This window comes from Trichomonas vaginalis, chromosome I (genome assembly GCF_026262505.1).
Source record: "Trichomonas vaginalis G3 chromosome I, whole genome shotgun sequence".
NCBI classification, from domain to species: Eukaryota; Parabasalia; order Trichomonadida; family Trichomonadidae; genus Trichomonas; species Trichomonas vaginalis.
The window spans coordinates 27,186,264-27,210,577 of NC_067203.1; the positions used below are offsets into that span (position 1 = coordinate 27,186,264).

The 24,314-nt window shown below is 29.3% G+C and overlaps 4 protein-coding genes and 1 pseudogene across 5 annotated transcripts; 1 reads left to right on the top strand and 4 right to left on the bottom strand.

The window, feature by feature from the left end:
* Nucleotides 1–12,704: 12,704 nt before the first annotated feature.
* TVAGG3_1058430 (uncharacterized protein) lies at nucleotides 12,705–12,977 on the bottom strand (the record flags this gene model as incomplete). The annotated part of the gene is made up of 1 exon (XM_001298492.1): nucleotides 12,705–12,977. One exon carries the CDS (start codon nucleotides 12,975–12,977, stop codon nucleotides 12,705–12,707), a length of 273 nt encoding a protein of 90 aa, XP_001298493.1.
* Nucleotides 12,978–13,243: 266 nt separating this feature from the next.
* TVAGG3_1058440 (uncharacterized protein) lies at nucleotides 13,244–13,855 on the bottom strand (the record flags this gene model as incomplete). Its single annotated transcript, XM_051255941.1, has 1 exon — nucleotides 13,244–13,855. One exon carries the CDS (start codon nucleotides 13,853–13,855, stop codon nucleotides 13,244–13,246), a length of 612 nt encoding a protein of 203 aa, XP_051081515.1.
* A 1,260-nt stretch (nucleotides 13,856–15,115) lies between these two features.
* Nucleotides 15,116–19,402, top strand: TVAGG3_1058450 (uncharacterized protein; the record flags this gene model as incomplete). The annotated part of the gene is made up of 1 exon (XM_001301335.1): nucleotides 15,116–18,706. One exon carries the CDS (start codon nucleotides 15,116–15,118, stop codon nucleotides 18,704–18,706), a length of 3,591 nt encoding a protein of 1,196 aa, XP_001301336.1.
* A 1,353-nt stretch (nucleotides 19,403–20,755) lies between these two features.
* On the bottom strand, nucleotides 20,756–23,245 carry TVAGG3_1058460 (annotated as a pseudogene). The gene has a single exon: nucleotides 21,349–23,245. A coding segment is annotated over exon 1 (1,897 nt).
* A 141-nt stretch (nucleotides 23,246–23,386) lies between these two features.
* TVAGG3_1058470 (uncharacterized protein) lies at nucleotides 23,387–23,863 on the bottom strand (the record flags this gene model as incomplete). Its single annotated transcript, XM_001301333.1, has 1 exon — nucleotides 23,387–23,863. One exon carries the CDS (start codon nucleotides 23,861–23,863, stop codon nucleotides 23,387–23,389), a length of 477 nt encoding a protein of 158 aa, XP_001301334.1.
* Nucleotides 23,864–24,314: the final 451 nt, after the last annotated feature.

Here is a 24,314-nt window from a genome sequence, read left to right on the forward strand (position 1 = left end):
TTTCATGATAAAGTTTTACGATAAAGTTTCATGATAAAGTTTTACGATAATGTTTCAAAATGAAGTTTCATGATAAAGTTTTACGATAAAGTTTCATGATAAAGTTTTACGATAAAGTTTGATGATGTTTCAAAATGAAGTTTCACGATAAAGTTTGATAATGATGTTTGACGATAAAGTTTCATGATAAAGTTTCAAAATGAAGTTTCATGATAAAGTTTCAAAATGAAGTTTCATGATAAAGTTTTACGTTGATGTTTCACGATAAAGTTTTACGATAAAGTTTCAAAATGAAGTTTTACGATAAAGTTTCAAAATGATGTTTCATGATAAAGTTTTACGTTGATGTTTCACGATAAAGTTTTACGATAAAGTTTCAAAATGAAGTTTTACGATAAAGTTTCAAAATGATGTTTCATGATAAAGTTTTACGATAAAGTTTGATGATAAAGTTTTACGTTGATGTTTTACGTTGGTGTTTCACGTTGGTGTTTGATGATAAAGTTTCACGTTGATGTTTCACGATAAAGTTTCATGATGAAGTTTCAAAATGAAGTTTCATGATAAAGTTTTACGATAAAGTTTCACAAAACATTTTACGTTGAAGTTTGACGTTGATGTTTGACGTTGATGTTTCAAAATGAAGTTTGATGATAAAGTTTGACGATAAAGTTTCATATAACATTTTACGATAAAGTTTCACATAACATTTTACGATAAAGTTTGATGATGAAGTTTCATGATAATGTTTCATGATGAAGTTTTACGATAATGTTTCATGAAGATGTTTTACGTTGATAAAGTTTCAAAATGAAGTTTTACGATAATGTTTCATGAAGATGTTTTACGATAATGTTTTACGTTGATGTTTTACGATAAAGTTTGATGATAAAGTTTCACGTTGATAAAGTTTCAAAATGAAGTTTCATGATAAAGTTTCATGATAAAGTTTCATGATAAAGTTTTACGTTGATGTTTTACGATAAAGTTTCACAAAACATTTCACGATAAAGTTTGATGATAAAGTTTTACGTTGATGTTTCAAAATGAAGTTTCAAAATGAAGTTTCATGATGAAGTTTCACAAAACATTTTACGATAAAGTTTCATGATAAAGTTTCATGATGAAGTTTTACGATAATGTTTCATGATGAAGTTTCATGATGAAGTTTGATGAAGATGTTTCACAAAACATTTTACGTCGACATTTCACGATAAAGTTTGATGATGATGTTTGATGATAAAGTTTCAAAATGATGTTTGATGATAAAGTTTCACGTTGAAGTTTGATGATGATGTTTCAAAATGATGTTTTACGATAAAGTTTGATGATAAAGTTTCAAAATAAAGTTTTACGATAAAGTTTACAAAAATTTGTCAAAATAAAGTTTTACGATAAAGTTTTACAAAACATTTTACGTTGATGTTTGATGATAAAGTTTGACGTTGATGTTTCACGATAAAGTTTCAAAATGAAGATGTTTTACGTTGATGTTTTACGATAAAGTTTTACGTTGAAGTTTGATGATGATGTTTCACAAAACATTTCACGATAAAGTTTGATGAAGATGTTTTACGTTGATATTTCAAAATGAAGTTTGATGATAAAGTTTTACGATAAAGTTTCAAAATGATGTTTCACGTTGATGTTTCAAAATGAAGTTTCATGATGAAGTTTCACATAACATTTTACGATAAAGTTTGATGATGAAGTTCGATGATAAAGTTTTACGATAAAGTTTCAAAATGAAGTTTCATGATGAAGTTTTACGATAATGTCTCATGATGAAGTTTGATGATAAAGTTTCACAAAACATTTCATGATAAAGATGTTTGACGTCGACATTTTACGATGAAGTTTGATGATGATGTTTGATGATAAAGTTTCATGATAAAGTTTGATAAAGATGTTTCACGTTGATGTTTTACGATAAAGTTTGATAAAGATGTTTCACGTTGATGTTTTACGATAAAGTTTGATGATAAAGATGTTTGATGATAATGTTTCATAATGAACTCATATCGACATTCCCACCAAATACAAAAAAATGAAAGAGGATAAAGATAAGGATAAAGATAAGAATAAAGATAAGGATAAAGTCAGTTCCGCGTGTTATACCACACCTATCGAATTTCCCACTTGATCAGAGTGGGTTAGTCGATAAGATGTACTCCTTTCCACCGGTTCTTTTCCATTAGTCACCAATCCCGACTAATGAAACTTTCACGAACTCCCTTTAATTTGGGATCCGTTACTCCTCGCGATTTGTAACAGTAGTGACCTCATCACCGCTGTCGCAAACCCAGTTTTCTACATAACTCGCCATTCCAGGACTTAGTTATGCAGCTGTTATTCGTGCCTTTGAAACCTACCACCCTTCAAAGACCAATAACTTTGCATGAACCCCCATTCCGGACCAGTTCAAACAAACCATATAGATAAATAGAAAAGAAATTTCATTTTTCAGTTGAGGATGATTGTTTTTGCATCATATTTTTTCAGTTGAGGACGAAGTGCAAATCTTCACTTCGTCAAAAAAGGGAGAGGAGGATTCATTGGAGGATTCATTTCAAATACAAAAAAATGAAATAGGAAACATAGGTAAATATACCTCACCGCGTGTTATACCACACCTATCGAATTTCCCACTTGATCAGAGTGGGTTAGTCGATAAGATGTACTCCTTTCCACCGGTTCTTTTCCATTAGTCACCAATCCCGACTAATGAAACTTTCACGAACTCCCTTTAATTTGGGATCCGTTACTCCTCGCGATTTGTAACAGTAGTGACCTCATCACCGCTGTCGCAAACCCAGTTTTCTACATAACTCGCCATTCCAGGACTTAGTTATGCAGCTGTTATTCGTGCCTTTGAAACCTACCACCCTTCAAAGACCAATAACTTTGCATGAACCCCCATTCCGGACCAGTTCAAACAAACCATATAGATAAATAGAAAAGAAATTTCATTTTTCAGTTGAGGATGATTGTTTTTGCATCATATTTTTTCAGTTGAGGACGAAGTGCAAATCTTCACTTCGTCAAAAAAGGGAGAGGAGGATTAATTCCAATTAAATGAGGTGTCAACATTAACGATGATAAAGTTTTACAATAAAGTTTGATGATAAAGTTTTACAATAAAGTTTGATGATAATGTTTCACGTCGATGTTTGATGATAAAGTTTTACGTCGATGTTTCACGTCGATGTTTCAAAATGAAGTTTCACGATAAAGTTTGATGAAGATGTTTCACGATAAAGTTTCAAAATGAAGTTTCAAAATAAAGTTTCACGATAAATTTTGATGAAGATGTTTGATGATAAAGTTTCAAAATGATGTTTCACGATAAAGTTTGATGATGATGTTTGATGATAAAGTTTCAAAATAAAGTTTCACAAAACATTTTACGTCGACATTTTACAATAAAGTTTGATGATGATGTTTCACGATAAAGTTTGATGAAGATGTTTCACAAAACATTTTACGTCGACATTTCACGATAAAGTTTGATGATGATGTTTGATGATAAAGTTTCAAAATGATGTTTCACGATAAAGTTTGATGATGATGTTTGATGATAAAGTTTCAAAATAAAGTTTCACAAAACATTTTACGTCGACATTTTACAATAAAGTTTCACGATAAAGTTTTACGATAAAGTTTGATGATGATGTTTTACAATAAAGTTTCAAAATGAAGTTTCACAAAACATTTTACGTCGACATTTTACAATAAAGTTTCACAAAACATTTTACGTCGACATTTTACGATAAAGTTTCAAAATAAAGTTTCAAAATGATGTTTGATGATGATGTTTCACGATAAAGTTTCACAAAACATTTTACGTCGACATTTTACAATAAAGTTTGATGATAAAGTTTTACGATAAAGTTTGATGATGATGTTTTACAATAAAGTTTCAAAATGAAGTTTCAAAATGAAGTTTTACGATAAAGTTTCACAAATCATTTTACAATAAAGTTTTACGATAAAGTTTTACGATAAAGTTTGATGAAGATGTTTGATGATAAAGTTTGATGATGATGTTTCACAAATCATTTTACGTCGACATTTTACGATAAAGTTTGATGATGAAGTTTCACGATAAAGTTTCAAAATAATGTTTCACGAAACATTTTACGTCGACATTTTACAATAAAGTTTCAAAATAATGTTTCACAAATCATTTTACGTCGACATTTTACGATGAAGTTTGATAAATCATTTTACGATGAAGCTTGATGAAGATGTTTGATGATAAAGTTTGATGAAGATGTTTTACGATAAAGTTTCACAAAACATTTTACGTCGACATTTTACGATGAAGTTTGATAAATCATTTTACGATGAAGTTTGATGAAGATGTTTGATGATAAAGTTTGATGAAGATGTTTTACGATAAAGTTTCACAAAACATTTTACGTCGACATTTTACGTTGATGTTTGATAAATCATTTTACGTCGACATTTTACGTTGATGTTTGATAAATCATTTTACGATGAAGTTTGATGAAGATGTTTGATGATAAAGTTTGATAAATCATTTTACGTTGATGTTTTACGTTGATGTTTGATAAATCATTTTACGTCGACATTTTACGATGAAGTTTGATAAATCATTTTACGATGAAGTTTTACGTTGATGTTTTACAAAACATTTTACGTCGACATTTTACGATAAAGTTTCACAAAACATTTTACGATAAAGTTTCAAAATAATGTTTCACGAAACATTTTACGTCGACATTTTACAATAAAGTTTCAAAATAATGTTTCACAAATCATTTTACGTCGACATTTTACGATGAAGTTTGATAAATCATTTTACGATGAAGCTTGATGAAGATGTTTGATGATAAAGTTTGATGAAGATGTTTTACGATAAAGTTTCACAAAACATTTTACGTCGACATTTTACGATGAAGTTTGATAAATCATTTTACGATGAAGTTTGATGAAGATGTTTGATGATAAAGTTTGATGAAGATGTTTTACGATAAAGTTTCACAAAACATTTTACGTCGACATTTTACGTTGATGTTTGATAAATCATTTTACGTCGACATTTTACGTTGATGTTTGATAAATCATTTTACGATGAAGTTTGATGAAGATGTTTGATGATAAAGTTTGATAAATCATTTTACGTTGATGTTTTACGTTGATGTTTGATAAATCATTTTACGTCGACATTTTACGATGAAGTTTGATAAATCATTTTACGATGAAGTTTTACGTTGATGTTTTACAAAACATTTTACGTCGACATTTTACGATAAAGTTTCACAAAACATTTTACGATAAAGTTTCAAAATGAAGATGTTTGATGATAAAGTTTTACGTTGATGTTTGATGATGATGTTTCAAAATGAAGTTTGATGATAAAGTTTTACGTCGACATTTCACGATAAAGTTTGACGTTGATGTTTGATGATAAAGTTTCAAAATAAAGTTTTACGATAAAGTTTCAAAATGAAGTTTGACGATGAAGTTTGATGATAAAGTTTCAAAATGAAGTTTGATGATAAAGTTTCACGATAAAGTTTGACGTTGATGTTTGATGATAAAGTTTTACGTCGATGTTTGATGATAAAGTTTCACAAAACATTTTACGTTGATGTTTTACGTTGATGTTTTACAAAACATTTTACGTCGACATTTTACGATAAAGTTTGATGATAAAGTTTCACGATAAAGTTTCAAAATGAAGTTTCACGATAAAGTTTGATGATAAAGTTTGACGTTGATGTTTGATGATAAAGTTTCAAAATGAAGTTTGATGATAAAGTTTCACAAAACATTTTACGATAAAGTTTGACGTTGATGTTTGGTGATAAAGTTTCACGATAAAGTTTCAAAATGAAGTTTGATGATAAAGTTTCACAAAACATTTTACGTCGACATTTTACGATAAAGTTTCAAAATGAAGTTTTACGATAAAGTTTCAAAATGAAGTTTGATGATAAAGTTTCACAAAACATTTTACGATAAAGTTTGACGTTGATGTTTGGTGATAAAGTTTCACGATAAAGTTTCAAAATGAAGTTTGATGATAAAGTTTCACAAAACATTTTACGTCGACATTTTACGATAAAGTTTCAAAATGAAGTTTGATGATAAAGTTTCACGATAAAGTTTGACGTTGATGTTTGATGATGATGTTTCAAAATGAAGTTTGATGATAAAGTTTTACGTCGACATTTTACGATAAAGTTTCACAAAACATTTTACGTCGACATTTTACGATAAAGTTTCAAAATGAAGTTTTACGATAAAGTTTCAAAATGAAGTTTGACGATAAAGTTTCAAAATGAAGTTTGACGATAAAGTTTCAAAATGAAGTTTTACGATAAAGTTTCAAAATGAAGTTTTACGATAAAGTTTCAAAATGAAGTTTGACGATAAAGTTTCAAAATGAAGTTTGACGATAAAGTTTCAAAATGAAGTTTTACGATAAAGTTTCAAAATGAAGTTTGACGATAAAGTTTCAAAATGAAGTTTGACGATAAAGTTTCAAAATGAAGTTTTACGATAAAGTTTCAAAATAAAGTTTGATGATAAAGTTTGACGATAAAGTTTCAAAATGAAGTTTTACGATAAAGTTTCAAAATAAAGTTTTACGATAAAGTTTGATGATAAAGTTTCAAAATGAAGTTTGATGATAAAGTTTCACGTCGACATTTTACGTTGAAGTTTGACGTTGATGTTTGACGTTGATGTTTGATGATAAAGTTTGATGATAAAGTTTCAAAATGAAGATGTTTGATGATAAAGTTTGATGATAAAGTTTGATGATAAAGTTTGATGATAAAGTTTCAAAATGAAGATGTTTGATGATAAAGTTTGACGTTGATGTTTGATGATAAAGTTTTACGTCGACATTTTACGATAAAGTTTCAAAATGAAGTTTTACGATAAAGTTTCAAAATGAAGTTTTACGTTGATGTTTGATGATAAAGTTTTACGTCGATGTTTGATGATAAAGTTTCACAAAACATTTTACGTTGATGTTTTACGTTGATGTTTTACAAAACATTTTACGTCGACATTTTACGATAAAGTTTCACAAAACATTTTACGATAAAGTTTCAAAATGAAGATGTTTGATGATAAAGTTTTACGTTGATGTTTGATGATGATGTTTCAAAATGAAGTTTGATGATAAAGTTTACGTCGACATTTCACGATAAAGTTTGACGTTGATGTTTGATGATAAAGTTTCAAAATAAAGTTTTACGATAAAGTTTCAAAATGAAGTTTGACGATGAAGTTTGATGATAAAGTTTCAAAATGAAGTTTGATGATAAAGTTTCACGATAAAGTTTGACGTTGATGTTTGATGATAAAGTTTTACGTCGATGTTTGATGATAAAGTTTCACAAAACATTTTACGTTGATGTTTTACGTTGATGTTTTACAAAACATTTTACGTCGACATTTTACGATAAAGTTTGATGATAAAGTTTCACGATAAAGTTTCAAAATGAAGTTTCACGATAAAGTTTCACGTCGACATTTTACGTTGAAGTTTGACGTTGATGTTTGACGTTGATGTTTGATGATAAAGTTTGATGATAAAGTTTCAAAATGAAGATGTTTGATGATAAAGTTTGATGATAAAGTTTGATGATAAAGTTTGATGATAAAGTTTCAAAATGAAGATGTTTGATGATAAAGTTTGACGTTGATGTTTGATGATAAAGTTTTACGTCGACATTTTACGATAAAGTTTCAAAATGAAGTTTTACGATAAAGTTTCAAAATGAAGTTTTACGTTGATTTGATGATAAAGTTTTACGTCGATGTTTGATGATAAAGTTTCACAAAACATTTTACGTTGATGTTTTACGTTGATGTTTTACAAAACATTTTACGTCGACATTTTACGATAAAGTTTCACAAAACATTTTACGATAAAGTTTCAAAATGAAGATGTTTGATGATAAAGTTTTACGTTGATGTTTGATGATGATGTTTCAAAATGAAGTTTGATGATAAAGTTTTACGTCGACATTTCACGATAAAGTTTGACGTTGATGTTTGATGATAAAGTTTCAAAATAAAGTTTTACGATAAAGTTTCAAAATGAAGTTTGACGATGAAGTTTGATGATAAAGTTTCAAAATGAAGTTTGATGATAAAGTTTCACGATAAAGTTTGACGTTGATGTTTGATGATAAAGTTTTACGTCGATGTTTGATGATAAAGTTTCACAAAACATTTTACGTTGATGTTTTACGTTGATGTTTTACAAAACATTTTACGTCGACATTTTACGATAAAGTTTGATGATAAAGTTTCACGATAAAGTTTCAAAATGAAGTTTCACGATAAAGTTTGATGATAAAGTTTGACGTTGATGTTTGATGATAAAGTTTCAAAATGAAGTTTGATGATAAAGTTTCACAAAACATTTTACGATAAAGTTTGACGTTGATGTTTGGTGATAAAGTTTCACGATAAAGTTTCAAAATGAAGTTTGATGATAAAGTTTCACAAAACATTTTACGTCGACATTTTACGATAAAGTTTCAAAATGAAGTTTTACGATAAAGTTTCAAAATGAAGTTTGATGATAAAGTTTCACAAAACATTTTACGATAAAGTTTGACGTTGATGTTTGGTGATAAAGTTTCACGATAAAGTTTCAAAATGAAGTTTGATGATAAAGTTTCACAAAACATTTTACGTCGACATTTTACGATAAAGTTTCAAAATGAAGTTTGATGATAAAGTTTCACGATAAAGTTTGACGTTGATGTTTGATGATGATGTTTCAAAATGAAGTTTGATGATAAAGTTTTACGTCGACATTTTACGATAAAGTTTCACAAAACATTTTACGTCGACATTTTACGATAAAGTTTCAAAATGAAGTTTTACGATAAAGTTTCAAAATGAAGTTTGACGATAAAGTTTCAAAATGAAGTTTGACGATAAAGTTTCAAAATGAAGTTTTACGATAAAGTTTCAAAATGAAGTTTTACGATAAAGTTTCAAAATGAAGTTTGACGATAAAGTTTCAAAATGAAGTTTGACGATAAAGTTTCAAAATGAAGTTTTACGATAAAGTTTCAAAATGAAGTTTGACGATAAAGTTTCAAAATGAAGTTTGACGATAAAGTTTCAAAATGAAGTTTTACGATAAAGTTTCAAAATAAAGTTTGATGATAAAGTTTGACGATAAAGTTTCAAAATGAAGTTTTACGATAAAGTTTCAAAATAAAGTTTTACGATAAAGTTTGATGATAAAGTTTCAAAATGAAGTTTGATGATAAAGTTTCACGTCGACATTTTACGTTGAAGTTTGACGTTGATGTTTGACGTTGATGTTTGATGATAAAGTTTGATGATAAAGTTTCAAAATGAAGATGTTTGATGATAAAGTTTGATGATAAAGTTTGATGATAAAGTTTGATGATAAAGTTTCAAAATGAAGATGTTTGATGATAAAGTTTGACGTTGATGTTTGATGATAAAGTTTTACGTCGACATTTTACGATAAAGTTTCAAAATGAAGTTTTACGATAAAGTTTCAAAATGAAGTTTTACGTTGATGTTTGATGATAAAGTTTTACGTCGATGTTTGATGATAAAGTTTCACAAAACATTTTACGTTGATGTTTTACGTTGATGTTTTACAAAACATTTTACGTCGACATTTTACGATAAAGTTTCACAAAACATTTTACGATAAAGTTTCAAAATGAAGATGTTTGATGATAAAGTTTTACGTTGATGTTTGATGATGATGTTTCAAAATGAAGTTTGATGATAAAGTTTTACGTCGACATTTCACGATAAAGTTTGACGTTGATGTTTGATGATAAAGTTTCAAAATAAAGTTTTACGATAAAGTTTCAAAATGAAGTTTGACGATGAAGTTTGATGATAAAGTTTCAAAATGAAGTTTGATGATAAAGTTTCACGATAAAGTTTGACGTTGATGTTTGATGATAAAGTTTTACGTCGATGTTTGATGATAAAGTTTCACAAAACATTTTACGTTGATGTTTTACGTTGATGTTTTACAAAACATTTTACGTCGACATTTTACGATAAAGTTTGATGATAAAGTTTCACGATAAAGTTTCAAAATGAAGTTTCACGATAAAGTTTGATGATAAAGTTTGACGTTGATGTTTGATGATAAAGTTTCAAAATGAAGTTTGATGATAAAGTTTCACAAAACATTTTACGATAAAGTTTGACGTTGATGTTTGGTGATAAAGTTTCACGATAAAGTTTCAAAATGAAGTTTGATGATAAAGTTTCACAAAACATTTTACGTCGACATTTTACGATAAAGTTTCAAAATGAAGTTTGATGATAAAGTTTCACGATAAAGTTTGACGTTGATGTTTGATGATGATGTTTCAAAATGAAGTTTGATGATAAAGTTTTACGTCGACATTTTACGATAAAGTTTCACAAAACATTTTACGTCGACATTTTACGATAAAGTTTCAAAATGAAGTTTTACGATAAAGTTTCAAAATGAAGTTTGACGATAAAGTTTCAAAATGAAGTTTGACGATAAAGTTTCAAAATGAAGTTTTACGATAAAGTTTCAAAATAAAGTTTGATGATAAAGTTTGACGATAAAGTTTCAAAATGAAGTTTTACGATAAAGTTTCAAAATAAAGTTTTACGATAAAGTTTGATGATAAAGTTTCAAAATGAAGTTTGATGATAAAGTTTCACGTCGACATTTTACGTTGAAGTTTGACGTTGATGTTTGACGTTGATGTTTGATGATAAAGTTTGATGATAAAGTTTCAAAATGAAGATGTTTGATGATAAAGTTTGATGATAAAGTTTGATGATAAAGTTTGATGATAAAGTTTCAAAATGAAGATGTTTGATGATAAAGTTTGACGTTGATGTTTGATGATAAAGTTTTACGTCGACATTTTACGATAAAGTTTCAAAATGAAGTTTTACGATAAAGTTTCAAAATGAAGTTTTACGTTGATGTTTGATGATAAAGTTTTACGTCGATGTTTGATGATAAAGTTTCACAAAACATTTTACGTTGATGTTTTACGTTGATGTTTTACAAAACATTTTACGTCGACATTTTACGATAAAGTTTGATGATAAAGTTTCACGATAAAGTTTCAAAATGAAGTTTCACGATAAAGTTTGATGATAAAGTTTGACGTTGATGTTTGATGATAAAGTTTCAAAATGAAATTTGATAAAGTTTCAAAATGAAATTTGATAAAGTTTCAAAATGAAGTTTCACGATAAAGTTTGATGATAAAGTTTGATGATAAAGTTTCAAAATGAAGTTTGATGATAAAGTTTCAAAATGAAGTTTGATGATAAAGTTTCAAAATGAAGTTTGATGATAAAGTTTGACGTTGATGTTTGATGATAAAGTTTCACAAAACATTTTACGTCGACATTTTACGATAAAGTTTCAAAATGAAGTTTGATGATAAAGTTTCAAAATGAAGTTTGATGATAAAGTTTCAAAATGAAGTTTGATGATAAAGTTTCAAAATGATGTTTGATGATAAAGTTTCAAAATAAAGTTTGACGATAAAGTTTCACGTTGATGTTTGACGTTGGTGTTTGATGATAAAGTTTCACAAAACATTTTACGATAAAGTTTGACGTTGATGTTTGATGATAAAGTTTGACGATAAAGTTTCACAAAACATTTTACGTCGACATTTTACGATAAAGTTTCAAAATGAAGTTTTACGATAAAGTTTCAAAATGAAGTTTTACGTTGATGTTTGATGATAAAGTTTCAAAATGAAGTTTGACGTTGATGTTTGATGATAAAGTTTCAAAATAAAGTTTCACGTTGATGTTTTACGATAAAGTTTCAAAATGAAGTTTGATGATAAAGTTTTACGATAAAGTTTCACAAAACATTTTACGTCGACATTTTACGATAAAGTTTGATGATAAAGTTTGACGTTGAAGTTTGATGATAAAGTTTCACGTTGATGTTTGATGATGTTTGATGATAAAGTTTGATGATAAAGTTTCACAAAACATTTTACGTCGACATTTTACGATAAAGTTTGACGTTGATGTTTGATGATAAAGTTTGATGATAAAGTTTCACAAAACATTTTACGTCGACATTTCACGATAAAGTTTGATGATAAAGTTTCACGTTGAAGTTTGATGATAAAGTTTCACGTTGAAGTTTGATGATAAAGTTTCACTTTGAAGTTTGATGATAAAGTTTCACGTTGAAGTTTGATGATGATGTTTCAAAATGATGTTTTACGATAAAGTTTGATGATAAAGTTTCAAAATGATGTTTGATGATAAAGTTTGATGAAGATGTTTCAAAATAAAGTTTTACGATAAAGTTTTACAAAACATTTTACGTTGATGTTTGATGATAAAGTTTGACGTTGATGTTTCACGATAAAGTTTCAAAATGAAGATGTTTCATGTCGACATTTTACGTTGATGTTTCAAAATGAAGATGTTTCATAATGAACTCATGTTGACATTTTACGATAATGATGTTTCATGATAAAGTTTTACGATAATGAACTCATGTCGATATTCCCGCCAAATACAAAAAAATGAAAGAGGTGACAGTAATCATGAGCTTTATGGGCTCTTTATTGACGTTGTGATTACCAGTGCAACTAGTTTTTTTGGCGGGTGTATCTTTCACCCCTATCAAGGCCATTTTACCGTTAACGAATAGCACGGTAACACACTATTCACTCGTGGGAGATGGAAATCTCATACCCAACCACTTCATACTCATTATAATCTTCTCCCGTAAAGTACGGAACAGACCAGTATGATTCGCACACGTAAACATTTAAGTCTTGGGTTTTGCCCCTAAACTTAAATGCTACATGGTATTCTACACCTTCTTCGTCGGGAAGAATTGGTGGTATGCCGAGGATTGCAAGTATTTTGAGAAAATCATCTCGTGAGAATACAGAATATGTATTCTCTTTGGACATCGCTTTTACGATAAACTCCATTTTAAGATAAATAGAAAAGAAATTTCATTTTTCAGTCGATAACGAGAGTGATAACTATTGTTTTTACATTTTATTTTTTCAGTTGAGGATGAAGTGCAAATCTTCAATTCGTCAAAAACTAGAATCGTGAAAGGTCATGAAATGGTAAGTCAACACAACATTCCCGCCAAATACAAAAAAATGAAAGAAGAAAAGGGGTGGTCCCCACCACCCATAAAAGCGATGTCAATCTAGTTCAACGGAGGAAATTCGGATAATGATAACTTCTATCGTTTGTGATCAATTTCCACAGTTCTAACTTTGTCACGGAATGACTTGTCTCGAACACTGATTATATTTTCATAATTACATAATTGAATTATGGCATATAGGAAAAGTGGTACTAGACATCTCTGATCCGATAGGTATATACGTAGGTAGACGTCTCTAGCGATGTCTAGTAGTTCCGTACATGCAGAAACACCTTTGTATTCTGCTAAACCATTGCACCCTGCAAATACGCGATTGGCGGCAGTCTTTCCTGCAAGATTGATCATGTTATATGTAACAGGATATATACCATAAGGAATGGAATGCATTTGATCGATCAAGTTATTAATACGCTTAGTAAACCTGTCCTCGTAGAATTTTTTGTTTATTTCGCAATGTGAAAAGAAATCTTCCTCATATACGGGGAAAGATTCATCGTCCGCCTTCTCTGTATAGAAACAGATTTTAGCGAACATTTTCATTGCTGTGACCGAGTCCGGATGGGCCAATGCGAATTCATTCATCGCCTTTGCGAGTTCCTCAGAGCTTCTGAGGACTTGATTGATGATAATGTCGAGATCATGTTGGGACATTATTGGTCTGCTTGGGTTGGAGATATAGACAGACATTTTTTTAGTAAATGGGTGAGAAATTTCATTTTTCAGTTGAGGATGATTGTTTTTGCGTCATATTTTTTCAGTTGAGGACGAAGTGCAAATCTTCACTTCGTCAAAAAACTAGAATCGTGAAATCAGGGATTAATTCCAATTAAATGAGGTGTCGACAATAGTGTTATACATCTCTTCCTTTCGTATTTTTTGTCTAATTATTAATTTTAAATTATATTAAATTTTTGCATGCTACGCGTTGGATCAAGTAATTACAAAATGCAAAAATGACAATAAATCGGTCGATATTTCAACTGTTAATACTATGTGTGATAAAATACTCGATCAAATAAAAGCCATCCTTGATGGGGATAACTCTGAAAAAAATAAAACATTTTTGACACGATTTCTAACAGTTGATAATTTCGAGTTGTTCTCGAAAGTTGTGAAAAATGCGTCAAACAAAGTTTTAAATAACCAATATGCCGACGCGGATAAATATTATTTCGACAATGCTAATTCCAAAATTAAACAGATAAATGGTTTAACAGATAAAACGCCTATTAGAACAACAATAGGAAATGAGTTTTTAGATATATTCTATCAAGTCATAGATGTCAAAGTTCCACCTACGGAAATTGATATGGGTAAAAATCAATTATTCGATTATACCCGTCATCAGCGGTATACCGTTTTACAGGATCTAAATAAGTTTTTAGATCATAGCGTAGATTTTACGAAGAAATTCGTATACAGCCAAAAAAAATAAAAAGCGCTCTCATCCCGAAAACCGTAGAAACAGTTAATTTACATAAAGCTATTAAAGATCTATTATTGACGTCCGATAACGCAGTAACTAGTATTCTGAAAATATATTCACACATTTTAAATCATTTTAATGCGTTGGGGGAGGAAAACACTACAGTCTCAATTATTGGAATTAAATTTTCAGGCTCTAGTTATAAATACATTTTAAAAATAATTTTCAATGTAATTGTATCAATGGTAATGACTGAAATAGATTTGTCAACAACAAAAACATCATTTATTCGTGAATGTTGTTATGGAATTTTACATTCGTATGGTATATTGAATACAACATCAGTGCAGGGTCAATTCGACACAACTCTTTTACGTAAAATGCATTCAATAGCACCTGATGACTGTATCATAACATATATTTATAACACATCTTTTAACACATTTGTCGGAAGAAATGCAATTACAATGTGTCAATATATTACTATGTATGATATAATAGCCTTTCAATATAAATATAATATGATGTATGATCAAGAAATATCAATAGCATTTTCTTTACCAATTGTATTATATAATACAATATTTTGTGACAATAAATATGAATTAGCCGATTTTGATTTAGTGACTGATGAAAAGATCAAGAAAAACTACAATGAATATAACAAAAAACTCGAGAAATTTAGAGCGGATATGAAAAGATATATGATTACTAAAGAAAAGGAAGATGCAAAAAAATTTGTTAAAATGTACCACGTGAATTATGGATGGCTACCAGGGTTTGATAATTCACCGAGTGAGTATCTCAGACGTATAACCGAAAACAAGAGAACTTCAATTCAAAAGTCATGGATGGAATTTAGGCGTAAAATGAAGTATGTAAGATATTATACATATGATCCCAAGAAACCAGTGTATCCGGAGAAGTCTAATTTATTTACAAGAAGATCGAATAAATGTGATCTCGCGATTCCAGAAAAAACTTTCAAGAAATTGGAAAGTATCATCGAAAACACAAATATTTACACGTACAGTAAAAATAAAATCAGTTCACATATTAAATCCAATATGTTTGAGAAAACAATAAAAATAGATATTGATGGTCTTATTTTAACTTTGTATGAATTTAATTTAAGTGAAAATATTTATTATATTTCCCTTCCGGAAAAACAATCTTGGGAATATAGATGCGTGAAATCAGTATTTAATCATAGAATGATATTTGATGAACGGAAGAAAAAAAGAGAAAATGTACGTAATTTAAATCCTGTGACGGAAGTTGCAAAGGAAATGTTAGATAATATGATAACAACAGGTAAAGATATATTAGGCGTGCAATATGATGTCAGACTAAATAATGACCATGAGGAAACTAGGAAAAAAGTTGCACGAAAGAAAATGAAAGAGTTAACCAAAGCAATCACAAATTTGTTAAGAAATACGGAATCTACCGTTTTAACAAATTTCAAGCGATATATATGCGAGGAAGACGTGTCATACTTAAGAAAGGGATATACAATGTTGAATATCGAAGAAGTTCTCATTAATGACGCATTATTCGTAACCAACGAAAGAAATAACGATGATGATAGTGTTGATATCGTGATGTACATTCAAAAGGGCAAAGAAGGAAAAAGAGGCGAAGCCAGAAAGGTTATAAATGAACAAGACGCAATTGCTGAAACTCTTGATAATTACGATAGAATTGTGGTGAAAATATTTAATGACAGTAATGGAAAACTACCTGATAGCGTAACGGCAGAATTGATGGAAAAACTTAGCATTGTTGAATTATATTCCATAACTCAAATACTTTTACTATTAAATCCTTTTATAAACATTTGCTATTCAGATTCTCAAAATGAAGCAAGTGATGATTATGTATTGCCGGAATCTCCAAAAGCACCTAATGTTGAACCCGATGAAGATAATGAATTTAAGCCAGTATTTGAGAGATTATCAATACCTAAAATGTATGTAAATTTAATGAGTGAATTAGGACAAAAGCTTGCAGCTCGAATGAAATCATTTTTACAAATCAACTTAATTAATAAAAAGAACAAAGGAAGCACTGAGCTACTAAATACATTAAATGATATAGTTGATAAATTAACTTCCATATATACTACTTCAAGTACTACATCATCTGATGAAATGAAAGATATTATACGTAAAATGGTATATTTGGTATTTTCAATTACAAAAAGATGTGCTGCCAATAATTACGAATCAATCTTGGTGACTTTATCTGAATATTATGATCGTGGGACCATAAATAAAATAAAAGATTATATTAGAAATGATCAAAATACAGATGTCGATAAGGTTTTAACAATGATATTGTTCTTAATTGTAAATACCTCGGATCCCAAAGAAATTATTCACACTGCTTTAGATCATAATAATGCATTCGATGAATTTGTGAACGCTAACCATGATTTAATATTAAAATCAGAATTTTTGTACATATCCTACGCAGTCAATGATGAATTTAAATTAAATAACGGAATAGATTTAAGAAATGTTGATGAAGAATTAAACGCTAGATATAATAATGATGTGATTAAAAATATATCCGATAATTTTGGAAATGACGGAAAAATCAATGGTGAATATGTTCCAAGAGTTTTAACGTTTAACGAATCCGTAACTACTAACAGCCAACAACAGAAAGAAAAGGAACAATTTGCAATGCTTAATGAATATAATTTAGTTAGGAATATCCCCGTTGGTAATGGTTTGTGTCAAAAAAGTAGTCCATTTGTTATAGGCAGATTTATCTTTGACATTGAAGACATACCTCGTGATGCTAATCATAGTTGGGAAGATAGTAGAAATTATATGATACAATTAATTTCAGTTCTGTCATTCTATAATTATCCTTTTTCCGATAATGATTCTATTTCCAATAGATGTTTATTCGCCGAGAAATTATCTAAAGGATTTGTTTTAACGAATAATACGGCATCATTGCATGGTTTGAGTTATCATTGTTACTTGCCAGCAATTTGTCAATATTCTGTATTTAAGGAATTTCTCTCATTACGATTCATAAATCACCTGAGAGGAGATCCCGCGATTGAGGAAGATGAAGAGATTAATAAAAAATTTAATTATACAGGCGGATTATTACCGGACGAAAACGTATTTAAATTCCTCGATCCATTGATTTATATGGATAATCTAATTAATATGAGATTAATGTACTACGGAAAGGGATCTATGATTTTCGATAAAAGAATAGTATCTAAGTATGCCGTTAATAGACAAACATATGTTAGTGCAGCAGATTTACATTATGTTGCATGTGAAGATCAAACTAAGAAAATTTTATCAAAGTTACATGATTTTGTATACTGTGATACGGAGCGTGGAAAAATAGGGTTGGGTAATTCGATGACAGATGAATTATACAATGATTTGGTTGGTAATACCGCTGGTCGTCAAAACCGTATGAAAACTTTTGATGAAGTCATTAATTTATTTGGAGAAATTGTTTTATTACACTTAAGAGATGAAACAAGCGATAACATTCAGAATATTATTAATCAAATTAAATCGTTGATCCAGAGAGAAGTATCCAGTAAAAGGTTATATGACAAAGCAAATCTTGTGAAGAAAAGTACCACCAGATTATTGTATAATTTGATTTATAATTATGTATCTGATGCATGTAAAACGGATTATGTCGATGAACCGAGGTTGTTAGTTTCGTATGCTGGAAACAATTACCATTCATTTTATAAAGTCGGAAATGATTTAACAAATATGATGAAATCGAATGGTGACTTTTATGACAAAGTAAGGAGAGCAGTAGGTCAAACATTGATAAATAACAGAAATGACGTAGATAGAGTACAACTTCCTGTGTGGTGTGGTAGTATTTCTCCGAATGATCAAAGTAGTATAATACTAGATGACAACAATATTAATAAATCAAAGACATATTTTAACGACGAGGAAATTGTAGAACCGTTGAAGAGCGCCCTCATAGATGGAATAGTAGACAAAACGATTTCTGATTCGGAGTTGTTGAAATCATTAGAAAAACATGTTGAAAAGGTGTTACCAATAATCGAAAGAAATGTAGACGCAGCATTCGATAGACAATGAAAAATGGATTTTTCCTTTACTACCCAGATTTTCCTTACTTTTACCACTCCCCATGTAATTTCTGGGGAAAACGATAATTCATTTTTTTTATGGATGAATAGATCGTTTTCCTAGAAAGGACCTCATATCTCTGGCTAAAAAGAGTGCCAGATCCTAAATAGATTATTGATCTAGTGTACAAATCCAATAAAAAGCCTATTTTTTTGGCTTTTTTGGTGCTCATTTTTTCGAAGATCTACATGAATATGGGGAAACCATCGGATTTTTTTGGTTAACCCACATCTTCATGTAGTCTGGACTATCTTTCCTCGAAGGACCTCTTTACGGGTGTAAAAACTCATAAAGTTCTCAAAAGATTCATTCTCGATCTCCATGCTGAAAGAATTTACAATAAAAAAGAGATCTACGCATCAAACTACAGCCATAAATGAACTGAACCCCTAAAGCTCAGCTCTTAGTTTATCAAAAACGTCGAAATCCTTCTCATTGCAATCAAATTTTCTCAATAACTCATAAGAAAAATCGAATTTTGATTAAGCCGATGTTATAGGTATCACAAATACTACAAACTTGAGCAATATCGAAATTGCCAGCAAAAGTTTGAAATTGCATTGCTCATATTTGTTTTGTAAACTAAAAATCTGCTTATATTATTCATTAATTTTTTATATATTATTCATATACTTTAATAAAAACAATACTATTTCACCTTAAAAATGAATTTCATAAGTCAATATTATTTTTTTGAAAATGTATCAATTTTCGATTAAAACAACATGAGAATAAAATTTACGCAAAATTATTTTAAAAAATGGTTTTAAAAATTTACAATTGATGAAGAGTAAGATTGCAAGAAGTTTTGAAATTTAATTTTAAGAAAAAAAATTCGGATATTATTCATGGATCTAAGTAATCTGATATTTGAGTATCGGCACTATGCATAAAACATATATTTATAGTTTTTTTGGAGTTTTATGATTTTAAATATATTCAAATTTGGCAATCCAATAGATTTTTAAAAAATAGGTAAATAAAAATAGATTACATATGCAGCAGATTTAGAACATGAAACAAATCTTATAGTGACCCAAAAAAAATTCATGATCCAAAAAGAAAAAAATTGGCTAAATGGGAATCTAACTTTGGCATAATGAATCATTATGTCGGATGTTTCCACTACGCTACACAGGCGGTTCGAAAAATACCCTTGGTGGTTCTATTTAATAGCTAGTCCCAACGATAGGCGGTGTCCCCAGCTTTAGAGAGGTGGTAAAAGTAAGGCAAATCTGGGTATATAAATGTCAGTTGTAGTTTTAGTTAATAACGTAGAAAACGCTGGAATCAAAGGAAAAATCAAGTTTTTCAAAGAGTTCTTGGCAAATTATTATAATATATCCATCAGTGGGGAAGATGACGAAGATTTGAAGTATAAATCAATATATTATTTTAATTTATTCATCAATACTGGTGCGTTCCACAACGTCTCCGGTGAAATGAAAAATAAAATGCTGTCATTCACACTTTAAACATTTTATTTTTATTATATATGTAAACTACTACATATATAATAGCAACGACGATCGATATTATAAACATTGTATACATTATGATTTTTAATATGTTTGTAAATGTATTTTCACATACACCATTCCGCTCATCCGGACTGAAATTAGATTGATACATCAGTGTTTTTCTGAAATCACAGCAACATATATAAACATAAAATAATAAATCATAATCTCCAAACGTGCCCTTACCCATTTTGTAAAGAAGTAGTGATGGTATCGATGACTTCATACATGCCTTTACAAATACTTTCTTTAAAATTTTATCATTTTTGAACTCATTATACATCATATCAACACTAACATCATCGTTTTTGAACAATACTGGTATTATAAATTTAATAGTTCTACCATTCACGAAGTCTGTAATTTTTTGCATCAAAGAAGTATCTAATCCACACCCATCCGCCAACTTTGAGTAACATATTTGATATAATTTATCTTCCATTTTATTATCACTAAATTTTTGTTATATAAAATTTTATATTAATAGTTCGGATGTGATTATGTTGATCTTCAAAAATAATTTTATACATTATAATAATTTCAAAACTTCATTAAATGTTAATATTTTGGGGTAGTACGATATCATGACATCAAAACACTTTCCGAACCTCTTTAGAAAGTTCTTAGATCCTATCACCGAATAATTTCCATTGTCATATACATATTGAAGAATTTCATCTTTGATCTTATCTATGCTAGTAGTATATGTATATGTCTCAATCATTATTGACTTTGATTCATCGAGGAGTTTTAAATAAATCATACCGCTAATAATTTCATCATACATATTTTTGTAGTCGGAGGTAAAATGAGTTAATGATTTATTAATGTGATCATCACCATTGATACCCAATATAAACAATGTGTTGAACAATGAGCATTGCTGTTGAAATGCATCGAAATATTTTTTGATGACATCAGATATCATTTGTTTATTCACATCGCTATTTTCAGTAAATAAATTATTTAACAATGTTTTTAGTTCGTCAAAACTATGTTTGGTAAATCCTAGTAAACATTTATTCTTGTTAATGTTGTGTAAAAGTTTCATAGCTTCACTATCTCTTTCCATCACATTATCCAAATTCTGAGCAAATATATTTTGGTGGTATTTAATTTTTTCCGTAAATGTGTTAGAAAACTTATCAAACTGATATTTAACCCATCGATATGGATTCATTTCGAAAGATGTGATGCATTTCTCATCATTGTCGACATCATCATTGTCGACAGCGTTTTGAGAATTGATCCACTCGAAATATAATGGATTTGTTTGTTCGTTTTCATCCAAAGTATTACCAGTTTGCCAGTCAAATCCATTATGGCAATTCGTGCAAAACATATGATTGCATCCCGAAATCTTAAAGATGGGAACTCCACAACATGGACACTTATGACACTCTTGTGTAATTAATTTAATTGTTTTGATTACGTTCGGATCACATGTGTGCTCGTCTCCTTCGATTATTTCGGAACATTCCGTGCAATATCTTGTATTACATTTCATGCATCTCCTCTCTTTCTTATCATTCATAATTATGTAACCATTACATTTTTTGCACCTTTGGAATGAGAGTTTGTCAACATTAGACGACAAGGAATATTTCTTATTGATGCTTCCAAATATGTCTTCATATGTTACATTCTTTTTATCATTAAGGACTTGAACATTAAATTCTTCGTCTTCATACGAAGAAGATATGAGAATATTATCGAGTTCAGTTATTTTGGTCTCGTCAATATCTTTGCCGTAAATATTTTCCCTTATTAAATTATGAACGTCTGATATCTTCGCATTTTCGGCCGAATTTATCAAAATATTTTCTTTGAGAAGATCAATGAGTTGCTCGTTGAAATTATTTGTTTGTATTAGCTTTTGTATATTCAATATTGTAGCATTACATAATTCTTTCTGTTCTGGGGATGGTCCAATGAGACACACATTTAACAAACCCCGAAATATTTCCAAATCATTCAAGAATTTCATTTTCCTCACTTTATTCTTCGGTTTGTAAAGATCTCCTATCCTTTCGCAAATATATGTGTAATATTTATATTTAATATCATTATTGTAATTATAATCAAAAGGATTCACGATTCGAAGATCATTTTCATTTGTTAATTTAAATGATTTAATCTTTCGTTTAACGATATATCCACCTTCAAAGGAATTGCTTTCATCAGATTGTGATATGGGTACTTCTCCGATGAAATCAAATTCGGATATGTCATCCTCCATTAATATATCCTTCTTTTTGGATTTGAAATTTTTCGAATCCAAGGAATCATTTTCCAATACGAATGTTTCACAATGACAACATCCATAATGGGCATTATCAAATTCCTCATTCTTTTTCAGATGAAAACGTTCATTAAGATACTCTTTCCTTGGGAGGCATAATGGTTCAATATTTTCGACAATTTGTTGCTTCTCGGTTTCTGATAAAACTTTCTCGAATATTTTTGGGTTGCGTTTGATATAATAACACTCCGGTCCATATGCATCTCTTTCGGAAACACATCTCCATTTTTTAGGTGTATACTTTTTAAGAATTACATTATTTGCGGTTTCGATTATTTTGAAGTATTTCTGTTTTTTCGTTGGAGTATTTTTCATCATCTCAATATTTTCATTGCTGAATATTTTATCGAAATACATTAAAATAATCGAATTAGTTGTTACATTCTTTTTGCCCTTAAGGATACTGATGTAATAACTCAAAAGTAATTGATAATTTGGGATACTCATTAATTTTTTCATCTGAAGTTTATTAATTTCAGAAAACGCTTTGTAAAATTTGACACATGATGAATTAATCATAACTATATCACGATACTTTTTCATCTGTGACTGAAGGAAGAATTTAGATTCTCCTCCGAATATCATGTATGAAACGAGTTTATTAAACTTTGTTTTACATGATGGACAAACACATTTCTTCGTATCATTGACTATATTGTAATTCATTATACATTTTTTACATGCTTTTTCATGACAAAATGGGCAAATGATTGTGATATCATCTTCCAAACATATCGGACACTCACTTTTATCGAATTGAATAAATTCCATTTTGTGAAGAAAAATAATCACTTAAAATTAGCGTGTTCACTTCTTTGATTGTTCAAGATCCAATATTTTTAGGAATAATATGTCGTTCATTTTTTCCAACTTCTTATTTTGTTCCTGCATCTCTTCCAATGTTGCTTTTAGCTTTTGAAATTCAATCATTACTGCGTCTGAAAATTCATCCAATTTATAGTTATTAGATTGTTTAAATCTCTTCGTTGTTCTGGATGAAATTTTAACCGCATTATCTACATCAAAGTCATCGAAACCATCCGGGAGCATGTTACCAGATATAACCGGTAAATTTTCAGTGGATTGAATGAATGAGTCTTCGAATTCACCATGAATTACTTCATGATAGTCGTCATGATCTATTCCCGATCCAGTTACCTTTCCGTTCATGGGAAGTCTGAATAATCTCAAAACACTGTAAACAGATGCGTCAATATAATGTTCATATTCAGGATTAAGGGTTTTAAATAACAACACGGACTTTTTCATATCATCAACACTCATTACGTAAGGAAGTATGATATAATAACTTAAACCCAAATGTTGTGTGGAATTTTTGTTGTATGTCAAACAATATCCATCTGTGGGTATTTTCATAAATGAAGAAAATTTGTTGACAATGTCGTAAATAACATTTGTCTTATCAAACGGAATATTTTCAACATCCATATATATTTTTCGTTTGGGTTGTGATAAAACTTCAAGGGAACATGTTTCACTATTCATTATATCCGGTAGTGCCGATTGAATATCATCATAGTTGATATAGTTTTGTGATTTGTTTTCTCGGTAACTTTCTTTCAAATGTACAATAGTGATTTTTACTTGACGGGAAGTCATTTCGAGCAGGAAAAAAATCATTTATTAATGTAGCATCATTAGTTATTCACTATGAAGTCATTATAAATATATTAACTATATTGGATTCATATTTTCACAATCACATAAGCATAAG